The 15,726-nt window shown below is 31.6% G+C and overlaps 2 protein-coding genes across 2 annotated transcripts; one reads left to right on the top strand and one right to left on the bottom strand.

Annotated features, from left to right (window-relative positions):
- Window positions 1–3,631: 3,631 nt before the first annotated feature.
- On the top strand, window positions 3,632–7,287 carry LOC114425274 (4-hydroxy-tetrahydrodipicolinate synthase, chloroplastic-like). The gene is made up of 3 exons (XM_028392130.1): window positions 3,632–3,832; window positions 5,529–5,609; window positions 6,136–7,287. Exons 1-3 carry the CDS (start codon window positions 3,750–3,752, stop codon window positions 7,061–7,063), a joined length of 1,092 nt encoding a protein of 363 aa, XP_028247931.1. The 5' UTR covers window positions 3,632–3,749; the 3' UTR covers window positions 7,064–7,287.
- A 704-nt stretch (window positions 7,288–7,991) lies between these two features.
- Window positions 7,992–9,294, bottom strand: LOC114367056 (protein LITTLE ZIPPER 2-like). Its single transcript, XM_028324143.1, has 2 exons — window positions 8,785–9,294; window positions 7,992–8,660 (listed from the first exon to the last, which is right to left on the bottom strand). Exons 1-2 carry the CDS (start codon window positions 8,892–8,894, stop codon window positions 8,435–8,437), a joined length of 336 nt encoding a protein of 111 aa, XP_028179944.1. The 5' UTR covers window positions 8,895–9,294; the 3' UTR covers window positions 7,992–8,434.
- Window positions 9,295–15,726: the final 6,432 nt, after the last annotated feature.

The raw sequence follows: 15,726 nt of genomic DNA, 5'->3' as shown, positions 1-15,726 counted from the left end.
GTTAGTACTTAGTACCACCCAACCACAGGAGAAAAATTGAGTTTGAAGTTAACTATTTAAGTTAAATAAATTATGATTTTCTAGCCTTACACCTCTTCATGGATCAGGGTATGGAAACTGGAAATGTAGCTAAATATGTTAAGTGTCAACTATCAAGTAATTGAACCGTTCACGTGTTTTTAGAAGCATGCATTCTTCATACATGTACTTGTATCAAATCTTAGGTTGAGTCTAACAAGAAGTAATGAAACATGTAGTACTCCGTAGAGGAACCTCTATAAGTGTAATATTTCAAAATTTCCAATCATTCTAAAAAAAGAATAGCTTTCACCATACTCTTGAAAAATTTAATAAAAAAAATTCTCAGTGTTTAATAGATTCTGAACATTCTATTTTATTTTATCCTTTAGTAGTTGAATTTAATTAATAGGGATATTACATCACTTACCTACTAATTAATTCCAAATTTAGCTTTGATTTATCTTTGAAAATTTAGGAAAATTATGTCTTAACTAAATTTAAGTGCTGAAAAATCTTACACGCACTATTATTTAAGATTTTAAGCCCGTTAACCTATCAGACATCCTCACAATTTTCATTTCATTCTCTCGTTAAGCAAACATGAAAAGAAATTTCTTTGTTCTCTTTACACTCCCCAAGGGCAAACTCACACTACACACACCTTATTTATTTTCTCCTTTTTCGACAAGACACCAACACCCACTATCTTTCTCTTTTCTCTTCAAACTCACTAACATCCTTAGTGTTTTGATCTTGGGATCGCATAACTCGAAGAAAGGAAAAGAAAATCAAGCCAAAACCCTACTCCAAACTAACCTAATTAAGGTGAGGGAGAAAGGTAATATTACTTATAATTTACGGATGATAGAGTGAATTAAATTTACTCACTTTTTCCGTTTGAGCTATCTAAAACCTTATTCTAGTTTTGTAAAAAAACTTATTTCTAATTTAATTTTTGTGTGGAGACTTTAGGTTTTTGTCCCTCAACTAATTACCCTTGTGTTCTACTTTTGCTACTATTTTCTCTTTGTTTGGTGTTATTTAGAGCTTTAATAGGTTAAAAAAACTAACTAATTTCCCTAAACCCTTCTTTTCTACATTATGTGCATGTTGGTTTCGATGGCTTGATCTTCAAGTTTCGTAGTTATTTGAGTGATTGATGATGTTGATTGATAGAGATACAGTTGCATACAAGGATCCATGAGATTAAAGCAGATACATGACCCTTCGATTGAATTATATGGACTATATATGTGAGTCCAATTTTTGCATGTGATTCATCTCATATGCAACTTTTGCATCTTATATCATGTAAAAATACAACCATAACCTAATAAAGAATCATATAAACAACTCACAGGGACCTCAAGTATAGTCTTAAACTTTTACACACTTAACTTTTTTCTGAAAAATATTGCTAACTTAAACGCTTTGAAATCCTTCAAATACATTAGCAAAAATCAACACGTATAAACTAAAAAAAAATTACTCGAATATTCTATCCTTAAACAAAAAATTTACTCCAATATTCTATCCATTAAGTGTGTTATGAACTCCCCTTTAAATTATCATGATACACGTTAAATATTCGTAGCAAACAGGCAAACACAAACACTTCGTTAGAGGATAGTTTATTTATTTATTTATGAATTTTGAGTCCCGTTTATGAGTCTAGCTGGCTATACTGTTTTTAAACCTGGTGCCCCTAATAAATTGGGCTTTTTAAAGTATATTTTATACTTTTTGGGTCTCTGAGTCCATAATCTCATTTTTTCGCTAACTTCACCCTTAGAGGGTTATGAGCCTACTTGGCTATTCTGTGTGCGTTTATATACAAAGAAATTGTATGTATGCATTGTCATTTGTTAAAAAATATTTATTATTATTATTATTATTGAGACGTAATGATGAGTAATTTTTTTAAAAAAAAATTCAAGATTTCTTTAGAGGGTTTAAAATTTAAGATAAAAATCGTTTTTATCTATTATTGGCCAATGATTTTTTACTAATATATATTATTATATGAACTATTATTAAAACAAGGAGTTATTACTAAATAAATTTTAGAATTGATGTGGGATCGTTAGCCAATGTCAGTTGCACATGCCAACTTCTTAGCATCCAGCATGCCAATGGAATAATAGAGCTTTAAAAAAAGTTGAACCGATAATTCCACGCGGTTCACGTTTTAATTTTTATAATGCTATAAATAAATAAGTTTGTTGGAATTGGAAATGCTTACTTAAGATTGGGTTTAATTTTTAATTTTTCGAATGATATATCTCTTTACATTTTTAATATTTTATAACATTTTAATTATAAAAGGAGGAAGGGTAACAACCTACTTTTTGATAATCTATTGTCAATACATTTTTATTTACTTTTATATTATAAGTTATGTAATATACAATTTGGAGACTGAGATTTTTTTTTATTCTTCCAATTAATTATTTACAGTATTCTTTCTCTCTTAACCCTATCTCTTGTTTTTTTTTTTTTTGGAAAGCCTAATCCTATTATCTTTTGTGAATGCGCATTTCACAACTAGCTTTTTTGCCCCCCTCTCAATCACTTTAATTTATTCTTATTTTATTCCAATCACTAAATTAAATTTTAATATTAAAAGAATCAATAAATTTATTCCACAGTTTAAGTTATTCATCATAAATCTAAAATATACTATATATTGAAATATATCCTATAAAACTATATATTCAAATATATTCTTATTATGAATTTTAATTCTATTATAATTTTATGTATTTAAAAATATTTATTTCTTTATTAAGAATATAAAAATAAACATTACGTTATACAATATATGAATATATTGATTTAACTACTAGTTAATTAAATTTTAAGCATGTCTTATGAATTAAAAATAAATTAGTAAAACTCATCAAATAGACAAATACTAAAACTTCTCTTTTAAAATAAAATAATTTAAATATGTATATATAAGTGCAAGTTATAGAAATAGTTCTTATCATTAACACGTCAACATTAACAATTATTAAAGATTTTTTTTGTATTATTAGAATAAAACTTTACACTTTAAACTAATGAGAAAATCATGTAAATATTTTTTAAAATAAGAATCATAAAAATAAACGAATTTTCCATAAATAAAATTTTGTGTTTAGTTTTTCTTTAGAGGAAATTTTTGTTTGGTTAAACATGTGAAACCTCAAGTTGTATATATACAATCACAATTAACTTTTTTATAAAAATCACAATTAAATTAGAAAACGGTTAGTAATTCACTTTGAAACACATTTATTTTAATATACATTTTATTATTATTAATCTATTAAAATTTAGGATAAAATTATAAAATGATTTTTTTTTCAACTACCGTAACTAAAATATTATTTGACTTCTAAATGGAATCCGATCCGAAATATTCAGGTAAACTTGATCCTTCGTCACAAAGAAAATATATCCTGATCCCAAACTACACTCATTAACCCATCAGGTATTATAAAAGAAATTTATTAAACATGAAATGGAATTGATAGAATTTGATGAGTTTTAATTAATAATAAGAAAAAAAGTGTTTAAAAGGTGAATGTGATTTATGAAAAAAAAAAGTGATTTAGAATTAAAATAAAATAGTGAGGGAATTGATTGATACTATACTAGTGAGAAAAGAAAGGGAAGTCCTCCCCGCCGCCACTCCTCCCATCTCTCTGCTCTAAACGACACCGTTTTAGTCTTCTCCTCAAGTCATGGCCACACTCAAGAGCCTCTGCTTCAGAGGAACTGCCTTTCCCGTTTGCCCCTCCAATGTCACCAACAATAGAAACTCCAGGTTCATTTTCATCGTCATCTATTATTATTATTATTATTTGTGTCTTTATGTAAATTGGAAATCCGACTTCAGCGGTTTATTGATGTGTTGATTTCTGAAATCTGAGTAATAGCTGGGTGTGTTATTTGTCCGTTATAGATTGTGTTTATTAGTTCTTATTTTGATTTGTGTGAGTTATTGCTGAATCTGCATGTCATGGGAATAATAAAGAAGGGTTTTCTATGTATGTGACCATTGTTGGTTACTGCATTACAGTTCAGTGGTTTAGGTGTTAACTATGGATTTCTAGGTTTGTTTCATTTTTGGATAAGCTTTCTCTAAAGTGAAAAAGCTTCTAAGGGGCATGCAGGAGTTAGGGCCTAGGGGATATTCTCATTTTGGATTGAACTTGAATTTGAATCAACAATTAATCCACCCTTTGCACTTTAGAGATCGTAGTAGATTCGATTAGGTTGTGGCGTTTTGTGCTCCATAGCATTCATGCAACATGCACTGCACTCCCTACTGTTTCAACTCAAACCACCAACATGCAGTGTTGTTTCCAGCCAAGGTTGGCATACCACTTGTCTGTTTTGCACATACTTTGTTGAGTTTGTTCTATTGACCACACATCCTCTACTTCTTTTAGTTCTCACGGTAGTCTTCAGAAAAAAGTCCATGCCCTTCATCATCTCCCTTTGTTCTGTTACTCACTTGGCTCTTTTTTCTCTTTCTCTGTGTGTGTCTTAAATCCGCATTCTGTTCTACCGCACCCTATTATTCTATCTTTATGTTCAGTTCTCATTGTCCTTTCCTTTTATTTTTTTTACCTTCACTTGTCACCCTTGAAGCAGTTGTTGTTGACTTGTTTGTTTAGTTGTAGTTGTTAAGAGAGAAAACATATGATGGATTATGTTTGTCAATTTCACAGCGGAAAATATTATTTATATATTAAGACTTAAGCGTCGTACATAGAAGGATTTACAATTACCATAATTACATAATAATACACAACATGAAATCAGCACACGATTACCCTATTTATCTGTCACTTGTATACTATGTTTTGTTTTTGAGCATTTATACATGTGTAATATAAATTATTTAGTTTGTGTAATATGTCTTCAGAATAGTGATCGTGTCTGTTATTTGCTATAGCATTTTCAGGGCTAGCCTCACATTGATAACCATGTTTTAGAGGGTTTCTTACTGTTGAGGACCCCTCCCCCCCCCCCCCCCCCCCCCCAAAAAAAAAAAAAAACATATTTCCTTTGTTTAGATTGTTGTGTTTTTTAAAATAATAGCCTTTCAATGTAGCTATATGTGCAAATGATTAATTATGAGGAGCTGAATGAAATTTAGAGACATAAGATGGTAAACAAACGGGAGTCCCTTATTCTCCTCTTTAATGTATGGATGTATTAAAAGTTTTGTCCCTTGCAATTTCTTTGTTTGGCATAATGCAAGGTAGTAAAATGATCAACTAGAGTGAAAAGGATGCTTTATACTCTTTAATTTATGGGTGACTGCTTTATACTCTTTAATTTTTAGTCAAGTTTAATGCTTATTCTTTTCAAATTGGTATTTATTCTATTTGGCTTTTTAGTTGCATTATATGGTTTTATCAGTGTCATATATATATATTGCGCTGCAGAAAAATGCCACTCTTTCCAAATTTTGGTATGTTGATGTTAAAATATTTGCCTTTATTATTCAGGAGCTCATATTGGAGGCCTGCACAAGCAGCCGTGAAGCCCAATTTCCATCTCCCAATGCGCAGTTTTGAGTTAAAAAATAGGTTGGTTTGAAATTTACTGTTCTAAATCCATTCATTTTTCTACTAAATGTATTTATTTATTTATTCTTTTTTCATTTCTGAGAAAATGTTTTATATATTATGTGTACTTATAAATAATTTGGACAGTGTGTGTATTGTCCAAATTAGGTGGGAACTTTAGGATGCATGCTCTGGGTAGGATTTCTGGAAGAGATACAGAAAATGATCTTTTCTGATTTGTGAGGCATCTAGAGCTTTAAGCCATGTTCTCTCACTAATTTACACTTTGAACTCAATTAGCATTTTGTCTCCCATTTATCATTCGCTTTGAGATTTGGTTTGGATATATACAAGGCATCTTGGATCCTGACAACTGTTTGTGTTCATGTGTGTATGTATATATTAAAATAGTGCAGTTGTATTAGTACATATTTATGGAGTTTAATAAAAAAATTGTTCATGTGTTTCAGCTTCATTACTGCTTATTTGTGCTGCTGGTTTTGTTTACAAATCCGTATTAATCAAGCTATGTGTATTGTGTTTACAGGACTTCTCCAGAGGACATAAAGGCTCTGAGATTGATAACTGCCATTAAAACTCCATACCTACCTGATGGTCGATTTGATCTTGAAGCATATGATGACTTGGTGAATATGCAGATTGGACAAGGGGCCGAAGGTATTATTGTTGGTGGGACAACTGGTGAAGGCCAATTAATGAGCTGGGAAGAGCACATAATGCTTATTGCTCACACAGTCAACTGTTTTGGTGGGAAAATTAAGGTTATTGGAAATACTGGAAGCAACTCCACCAGGGAAGCAATTCATGCCACCGAGCAAGGTTTTGCTGTTGGAATGCATGCTGCCCTTCACATAAACCCTTACTATGGCAAAACCTCCTTGGATGGTATGCTTGCTCACTTTCAAAGTGTGCTTTCCATGGGTCCCACAATAATCTACAATGTGCCTGCACGGACTGGTCAAGACATTCCCCCGCATGTAATTCAAACCTTAGCTGAAAGTGCTAACCTGGCTGGTGTCAAGGAGTGTGTGGGAAATGACCGGATCAAGCAGTATACAGATGATGGAATTGTTGTGTGGAGTGGGAATGATGATCAATGCCATGATGCTAGATGGGGTTATGGGGCTACTGGTGTGATATCTGTTGTAAGCAACCTGGTTCCTGGTTTAATGCGAGAACTCATGTTTGGCGGCGTAAACCCTACACTAAATTCTAAGCTTTTGCCTCTGATTGACTGGCTTTTCCACATGCCAAACCCCATTGGTTTGAACACTGCTCTTGCTCAACTTGGAGTTGTCAGACCCGTTTTTAGGCTACCGTTTGTACCTCTCCCTGTGGACAAAAGGATAGAGTTTGCCAATTTGGTGAAGGAAATTGGTCGAGAGCATTTTGTTGGAAATAAAGATGTTGAGGTTCTTGATGACGATGACTTTTTCTTGGTTAGTCGTTATTAAGTTACCATGTAGGTTCGTTGTATCCTTTCTTGGGGTTTGCCAAATTTAAAATCCAGATGAGAGTCTATTGTAGTGAACTAGTTAATGATCATCTAGTTTCTTTTTACTGGCTACTTTGTAGTTGCAAACTGGTTCAAATTTATTCTGGATTTTTTTCTTTTGGTACTATGATATTGGTGGGGAGTATCAATCAATTTTATTAATGACTAATTTTCACTTGAGAATCTGATTGGTTACTTTTAGTGGGATCTTTAGTGAAACCTTATTTAAAGGGACTGAATCTGAGATCACTCGGACCATTGACTTGTTGATCTTTTGAATTTTAAGTACACTTTGCTTATTTACAGTTTGGCCTAGTTTTTAGAAGATATGTATCATATCCTGGTAAACACACTTGGAGATGTGACTTTTGCTTTTCCAAGAATCCCCTTATAAATTAAGTGGAGAATTAGTCAGATTGTTTAAAATATAAAAAAAAACAATTTTAAAATAAGCACTTATTATAAAAGTATTTTTTTAATAAACAAATAAAATTTGTTTCTTAAAATAAATAAATAAAATTAATTTTTTAAGCAGAAACCTCTTAGATAAACACATTAAGAAAATATGAAGTTGTTTATTTTGTTGAAATACGTATTTTTTTTTCAACAAATGAGGTTAAACAAATTGACCTAATAATTTTTTGCTTTCCTTCTCCTTATTTTTCTGTGTTGGATGGTGTAACTTTTTCTTATTAAGTCAAGAATTTTGCCAATTATACATTTCATTTGGTCCAATAATCTGTAATTAACGACCACCAGAAATATACTCTAGGAATAACAGTTATGTAAGGTATTGGATCACGCACGAATCTCTTCTCGACTCTTGATAGTTGATAACAAACGAACCATTTTGACATCTGCTGTCATTGTGATTGCATCAAGTCAGATAATGGAAACTTATCTATCTGTACACTACTCTTTATATAACAACGTTATTACAAACGAATTCATTAGATTAACCAAATACACTTAACAAGTAAAAGCTAGGACACTATTAAGTATTCTCTAGACACCATCAGGAAAACTAACAAGAAATGATAAATTTAAACTCTTAAACAAGTTGCACAATTCTATATTCCATGTAATGCTTACAATTGGCATATTACCTATTTATCTTTATTTTACCACTCTAAACTTATTGCTAGAAAATTAATTAATTTAACCTCCAACTAAGATGCAACCCCCCCCCCCCGAAAAAAATAAAAGAAGCAAAGTCAACAAACAAGATATAGGGCTAACATATCAGAAAAGGATCATTAGCACAGACCCTTTAATTTCTCCTACCCTTGGCCACACTAATAAACTGTATATATATTAATTAGCTAAATTGCTAGTTATTGTTGGTATTGTTGTTTTGTTCTGAAAGCTTCTTTTGGAGCTGAGACAAGAGTGCCTGATTCTCTTTGTGCAGAAGCATGGCTTGTTTCCTCAACTTCTCATTCTCCTCTATGATGGTTTGGTTCTCCATGTACAGTTTCAAGTTCTTCATCTGAATCTCTGATTTCACCACAACAATCCTTTTCCTTTGTCTTGCTTCTTTCAAGTGTGCCCTCCTTCTGCATCATCATCATTCAACAAGCCAATGTTTACAACACACACAGAACACAACCACACAAGCTGTGAGAAATAGCACAAAAGACTATGGTAGCTAGAAATCTACAAGACTATATAGAACAGTACCTGTTGAGCATGCCCAACCGAAGGTGCCTGTGGTTGTGGTGGTGTCTTTTAGATGGCCATGGACGAGGAAGAACCAAATAAAGGGTCTGTTTTGAAGAGATAGAGCACATGCTGTTTCCCTTCTAATACCAAGTCTCTTGAGAGAACAAAAGTTACAAGCTTGAGAGATAAGGTTCACTTACAAAAACTGAATAACAAATTAAGCAAAAAAATGGGATGTTGAGGTGTAACAAATAGGCTACAAGGGGTTTTTATAGGTGAGAAGAAACTTGGTAGGAAACTACTAGGGTGAAAGAAAAGTGTTATAATATAGCTGTGATTTTCTGTTTGTATGAGAGAGAGAGAGAGAGAGAGAGAGAGTGTTTTATAGCAATGATGGCACAAGGACTCATGATTACAAAGGGCAGCAATAGATGAGGGGAAAGCAGAAGGGGATGAAGAAAAAATGGTTCTCTTCTTTCTATGCCTTTTTGATTGCTTTGATTCAGAGTCTAACTTGGGTGGTGGGTAACATTTGAGAAATTGAGAAGGATGGGGGGAGCACATAGAAAAAAGTACCGTACCCAATAGTATTCTATAAGTTTAGTTACACTTTTTGGAATAATTTAGAAGTTTCCCTTTCAGTTTGTATATGTAAGACTGTTTAGGGTCCTCTCACTCACTCTTTGCCACCATGGGATCCTCAAAGCAGAAAAATAATAATACTAATCATAAAAGTCACGTGGGTTGTGATCAAATTAGTTGTGCTAATTATGGTAAAATAGAAAATAAATGTGACATCACATTCAAAATGGGTAATGCATTTACTCCAGGTTCATTTAAAATGGGCCAATGTATGGTTGCTTGTAGTTTCCGCAGTTATTGTTGCTGCTTACCACTGTGGTTGCCCACTTCCTTCAGGTAGTCCCATGTAGCACAAGTGCCACAGTCTCAGATTGTAAAGCTAACCGCCAAGGGCTTTTCTCAAAGAAAAACTTAGATTTTGTTGTTCCACAATAAAAAAAAATTCCAAAGCTTGAAGGTTAAAAAAGATTCACTTTATCTTATGAACTGATTCTTTTTAGAGACGACATTTATATTTGATAAAATTTTCTTTCCGAATATTTAATTTAGTTGTATATTGAGAATTTTAATTCAAGACAATTGACCTTTATCTCATTTTATCTATACACTGCGTGATATATGAATTGATGATACTAAGAGAGGAGAATCAAAATTATATATTTTGTCAGCAAATTTGCGGGTTTGAGGGAAAAAAAGGTTGGATTAGATGTAGGAGATGATGAACAACATCCAAATATGTAGTCCAAGGTAGATGAGGATTTATGAGTTTATTAATTAACTACATAATGAATATATGGTATTGATATGGTCATGCATAATAATATGCCAACAACCAATCGTTTGTACTAAGAAATGTTAGGTAAAAGATCCCCAACATAGCGCATAATTTGATATTAGGATCTATGGGAAGAGCAACAAGCTAGCATCCTAAGAACCTTTTATCCTTAAAAGCATAAATTTTGGGATAGATAAATAATTTATATTATTCATACATACTTTTTTACAACACTTTTTAGTTTTTATCTTTTTATGCAGTTCGTTTTTTCTTGTCTCATTCTTTGTTCCACAAAAAATGATACAAATGTGTAGTGTAAATACAATTTCTCGTTTAAGATTGCAATGACTTAATTAGGTTTTTGCAGCCTGTGCTTCACATAATCTAAGCTTGTTGTGATAATTTTAAGTTATTAACATAGAATTAACAATCTGTCATAGAAGAAAGAACAGAGAATGAACGAAGCTACAGATGAAGCTCTGGAGCCAATAGTGAACAAATTAATTAAGAGCAGTACGATTCTGACTGGTAAAAGCCATTGCTAAAAAATGCAGTAGAAAATTTATTGTAACATGTCTAGATGTCTCTTTAAGCCATAAATAATGGGACCGTTTTAATTTAAGTTGTAAACCATACTCTCTCCCTCAACTTTGTATCCCAATAATGATAAATCCATATATATATATATATATATATATATACTTCTTCAAAGAGATCACACGACTGAGAAATGCATATTGGTATCTACTTAAAGTAATTATTTTATTTTTCAATTTAATTATCAGCCTTAGTCTTGACCTTATAAATCTTTTACATCCAAAGGTATGTAATAAGGAGACTAATTAATAGTCCAGGCAGTAATTGTTAGATTCCATAATAGAATAGCTTCTTCCATATCCTTTTAGCATTTAGGATATTTGACAACATGAAGATAAGTAGGCTCATAACTCATAAGTAACATGCACTGTAATACAAAATTTCTACAAGAAAGGGGATAGCCTAGCCTAAGATAAGACTAAGACAATTGATCACTAACTTTACACATTGTCTTAATTAAGTAAATGAACTATAAAGTCCAATATTAAATATAACATCATTGAGCATCTTAGCATTCCCTTAAGAATATCACCTTTTAAAATTAATATTGTCAGAGAAATTTTATACACACATATATTATTAAGAACTTTTCAATTATATATAACTGGTATATTTTAAAAAACTTTAAGAGGAAAAAGTCATTTACTTATTAAAGAAATGAGTGCAACTTGATTTTTTTTACTGGGTATTAAGAGAAAGACAAATTCTTCCAAGAGAAAAAATTTAAATTAAAAGCTTGCTAAAGGTGAAACTTGTACGATAAAGCAATTAATTCCTTTTGTCATTTATCCATGATAATACAAATGTAGCCTAGTATCTTTCAATTTTAGGTTTCTACTTTATAGTATTATGTGAAAGATTATATTTATATATACTTATATGCAATTAGGTCAACCCTACTCCATTAGTACCAACAGGCAGTATTGGGGAAAAAGCACTACCTTTGGGAATTAACATCACAAAAACTGATTAAAAAAAAATTCCTTGTCTTATTTGAATCAGGACTAGCAAGAAACGATTAAGATAATAAACATTCATCTGATCATTTTGTATTTAGTGATTTGTGTCAGTAAACAAATTGGCCTCTCTAGATAATCAAGCACAAGTTTGTCTACCTTTGGTTAGAGCTAATTAATTTTTTTCACATTCAATCTTGGACTATTGCAAATTTATATCTGTTTCCGATTTTCCTACCATAGTGAGTAAATTTATTAGGTCATATCTAAGAACCTCCATTGTTTTTATGCTCATCCTTTGAAAATCATTTCTTTTCTTACTTCCTATACATTTCGACCGAAAGAGATTACAAGATTTTTTCAAAATCTACAAGTTGGCCTGAACCTCTCACAGTAGAAGTTGACGGATCATTTCTTTACCATCGATTTGTCAACACTACATTTTATTTTATTTTGCTTTTTATTTAAACGAACCTTGACTATTTTGATTATTTTTTCTCTTCATTAAATTAAATTATATTAAAACATGACATTAAAGTGAGATCAATTGTTGGAGATTTAATGAAAAACTATTTTTGGTGTAAGGGAATCACACACCCACACACATGTGATATAACAAATATCATATTTTAAATTTTTTAATTCTTCAATAAGCTCTTTTGAAACACTTATTAACAGACCCTTGTTTATATAAACAACATATGGTCAAAAGTTGTTATTTGTTTCATATAAAATCGGTAAGACTGGTCTTATGTACGTTAAGAAAGGTTTTGTTTCAAAAGTAGACCGAACCTTTCTAATCCTCTTTTTTCTCTTTCACATTATGGATTTGTCTTAACGTGTTAGGATTCTATTAAACAATGAAATTACATAACATTGTCATTATGCTTAATCTTTTACTCTCTTTCTCCGAAAACATAATCCACAACGTCTTATTATTTTATCCTCTAGATAGCTTATTAGAGACGCAATCAATATTAATTAATTGGTTTTGGAGAAACTAAATGCGACCAATTACATATCCGGGTCAAAACACCAATTAGATACAGCTTCATTACAGGACATCAATTATTTTTTTATTATTATACTAATTTAAAGAATTGGGTACGTGTTACTTTAGAGGCAGCAATCCAAGTCCAACTTCAAAAGAAGAGTCACATGGGGTGTCACGTGAAAGTCACGTGGAATTTGGAAGAAGCCAATGGAAAAAGAGTGGAGTATTGGGAGAGGTTCTATAGAGGTAATGAGGATATGGAGAGGGTAAGTAGTCAATGTGGTTAGGTCCTTTATTTTGTCCCTTTTCTTCATGTAATTGAGTACCAAAGCCATGCTCATTTATTTGGAAAATGAACCCCATTTTGGCTTCATCTTCTTCCCTATCATCATGACCACCTTGCCCCCTTCTCACATTCATTGGATGATTTTTGTTTATATATATATATCATGATGGTATATAGTGGAAGCTAGAATCTTGTCCAACTTCGGCTGAGCCATTTCACATGTTCCCCTTAACTTGTTGGCGGCAAAAATTACTTAGGTATGGTTCACAAGAAATATGTGACATATGGGAAAATTTATATATATTACATTGGAAGTGCTACACTACACATGATCATAGATAGTAGTTAACCAAGATGGTAAAATGAATTGATTGTTTTATACATTATGCGCTGTGCACAAATATTCCCCTCCTAGATTTAGGATGAAATGCATCAATGAGACACATAGGTGGAGCTAATGTGGAGATGGTGTAGCTAGGAAAGCGAAGTGTCATACTATAGGGCAAAGCGTGTGGGGTTATTTTGATCTTGAAGGGGAGTCATTTTCATTTAGTAAAGAAGCTAGAAAGGAAAAGGCAAAGGGAGGGGAGAAAAGCAATTTGCAAACATGGCTTTATATTTGGGTGGTGATTTGTATCTATTTTCATGATAGCGTAAATTTATGAAAATACTTTTACACGTTTGATCTTTACCAAAGATAGATTTCAAAGATGGGTTCTTCTTAAGCCCCTCATCATACCCTTTTGAACAAGGAAGGTTGAGCTATTTGACGAGGACAAGGACCACAAGCCTTCACTCATTTCTTGTATTACTACCACCAAAATACTTGCACTACGTGGAGGATGTAGTCAACTGTGATATCAAAATCCCTACCCATTTTCAAGATGCATCTTATAGCCTTTTTTCTAATAGTTTATTGGAGTACAATCTATATATATATATATATATATATATATATTATTTAGTTTTAGAGGAGATTCTTAATTTTGGGTGCATGCATGTGACATGTGCGGCATTTAAGATTAGTGGGTGATATATATTGAAGGGAGGTAATAATCTTTTTTCCCCCTCTAATTAATAGGACAACAACTTATCTTTAATTTAAATCTTTTACTCACACATCTAATATTGTAAAACCAGAAAAACTAAAAAGAAAAGAAGAGTAAAGGAAGAAACGTTACTTAATTAATTGATTGCTATCCCTACCTATATATTTACTTATTCGCTCGATCACCAAAGACATTTTTTCATATCAATTTTACTAAATGAGTTTCTTAAATTCGCTTAAATATAACCATATAAATCATCTTGAAAAAGAATAGAAATCTTATAATCCCATTTGTTTTTTTTAGTAAAAAAGTGGTTTTAAAAAATAATACTTAAATATATATTATGACTAAAACTCAAGTTTAATTTGATTAAATTTAATATGTGTATTTCTGTGTCATATCTCTTTAGTTTCTCCTGCCTCAAACCCACTAGAATCGGCCTAGTAATGGGAGATTTGAATAGTATGTATAATATTTTACTAATGGGAGGTTAGAATAGTCTACAAAAGGTTTTAAGTTCAATCTTCCTATAACCATTGTAATATATAAAAAAAAAGCTTCTTTTTTTACCTCCGATTGAATTTATGATTTTCAATTTCAATATTTCACCATACGTTATGATTTTGATCAGTTTAATAAAGTCCCCTCGTTTTAAGGTGTAAATTTGACATACATAATATTTTCATATAAATTAAAACAAAGAATAAACCATTTTTTTTAGCTTGTAGAAAAAACCTACCAGGATGATAAAATTAAAGAGTAACTAAGTTTGAGACTAAAGATCAGTCTCTTAATCAATTTAAAGAATCGAAGTTCTTAAAAATATTTGAAAGTCCTACCAGGAATCCATAATTTTTTTTTATCTAAATTAAATTATTGAAACCTGAATATTACCCTTGCTTCTTCACGGGGAAAAAAACAGTACTCACAATTTTCAATTAGCCAAAAGTGTCCCTTATTTAAGTATCAAATTAATTAAACTCCTTTTTGCCTTTGATCAAATAATATTGCATGGGGATGAAATGCATAAAAAAAACAACAAGGCAATATAATATTATGGATAATTATAAGTTGAAGTGAGAGGAGAGGAGCTGTAGTTTCACATGCACTATTTATGTATTGACACTGTTTGCTCATTCATCTCTCACCATCAACTATGTGGTCCACCTCAACATCACAATTTCCCTTACATTCAAATTAGAAATCTATGATCTTACTCTCTGCCACTCAATTATCCACTGTCATTGATTGCCTTCAAAATTGGTACACATCCTCATCATCATCATCACTTAGCCTCGTCTTCTATTACCATCATCATCATGACATTTTTAAACTTGTACAATTATAGCTCTATGAATTCATTTGCCCCCAGATTGTTACAGAACCTGGATCACTCTCATGCAGTACAGTTGTAGTAGCTGCCATCACCTTACAATGTATTGTATTTGCATATCTCTTCATTTATTATAGAATATATTGTGACAATTTTGAAGTACTATATATAGAGAATCTTAATAGATATTATCTACTTCTCTCAGACACATTAATTTGTTTAACAAAAGTTGAATGGTCAGAAAATCTGAGTGTCACATGCTTAATAACACTTAGTGGATGTAGTTGTTTTAGCTTTGTTAACACCCTAATATGACGCTGGCAAAAAAAAAACAGCCTAATATGATATCTTCACCTTCACAGTAGAATTTTTTCTTTGCTACTATTTT

The sequence above is a fragment of the Glycine soja genome, chromosome 9 (genome assembly GCF_004193775.1).
Source record: "Glycine soja cultivar W05 chromosome 9, ASM419377v2, whole genome shotgun sequence".
Classification (NCBI taxonomy): domain Eukaryota; kingdom Viridiplantae; phylum Streptophyta; class Magnoliopsida; order Fabales; family Fabaceae; genus Glycine; species Glycine soja.
This window is presented reverse-complemented; position numbering and strand designations above follow the sequence as displayed.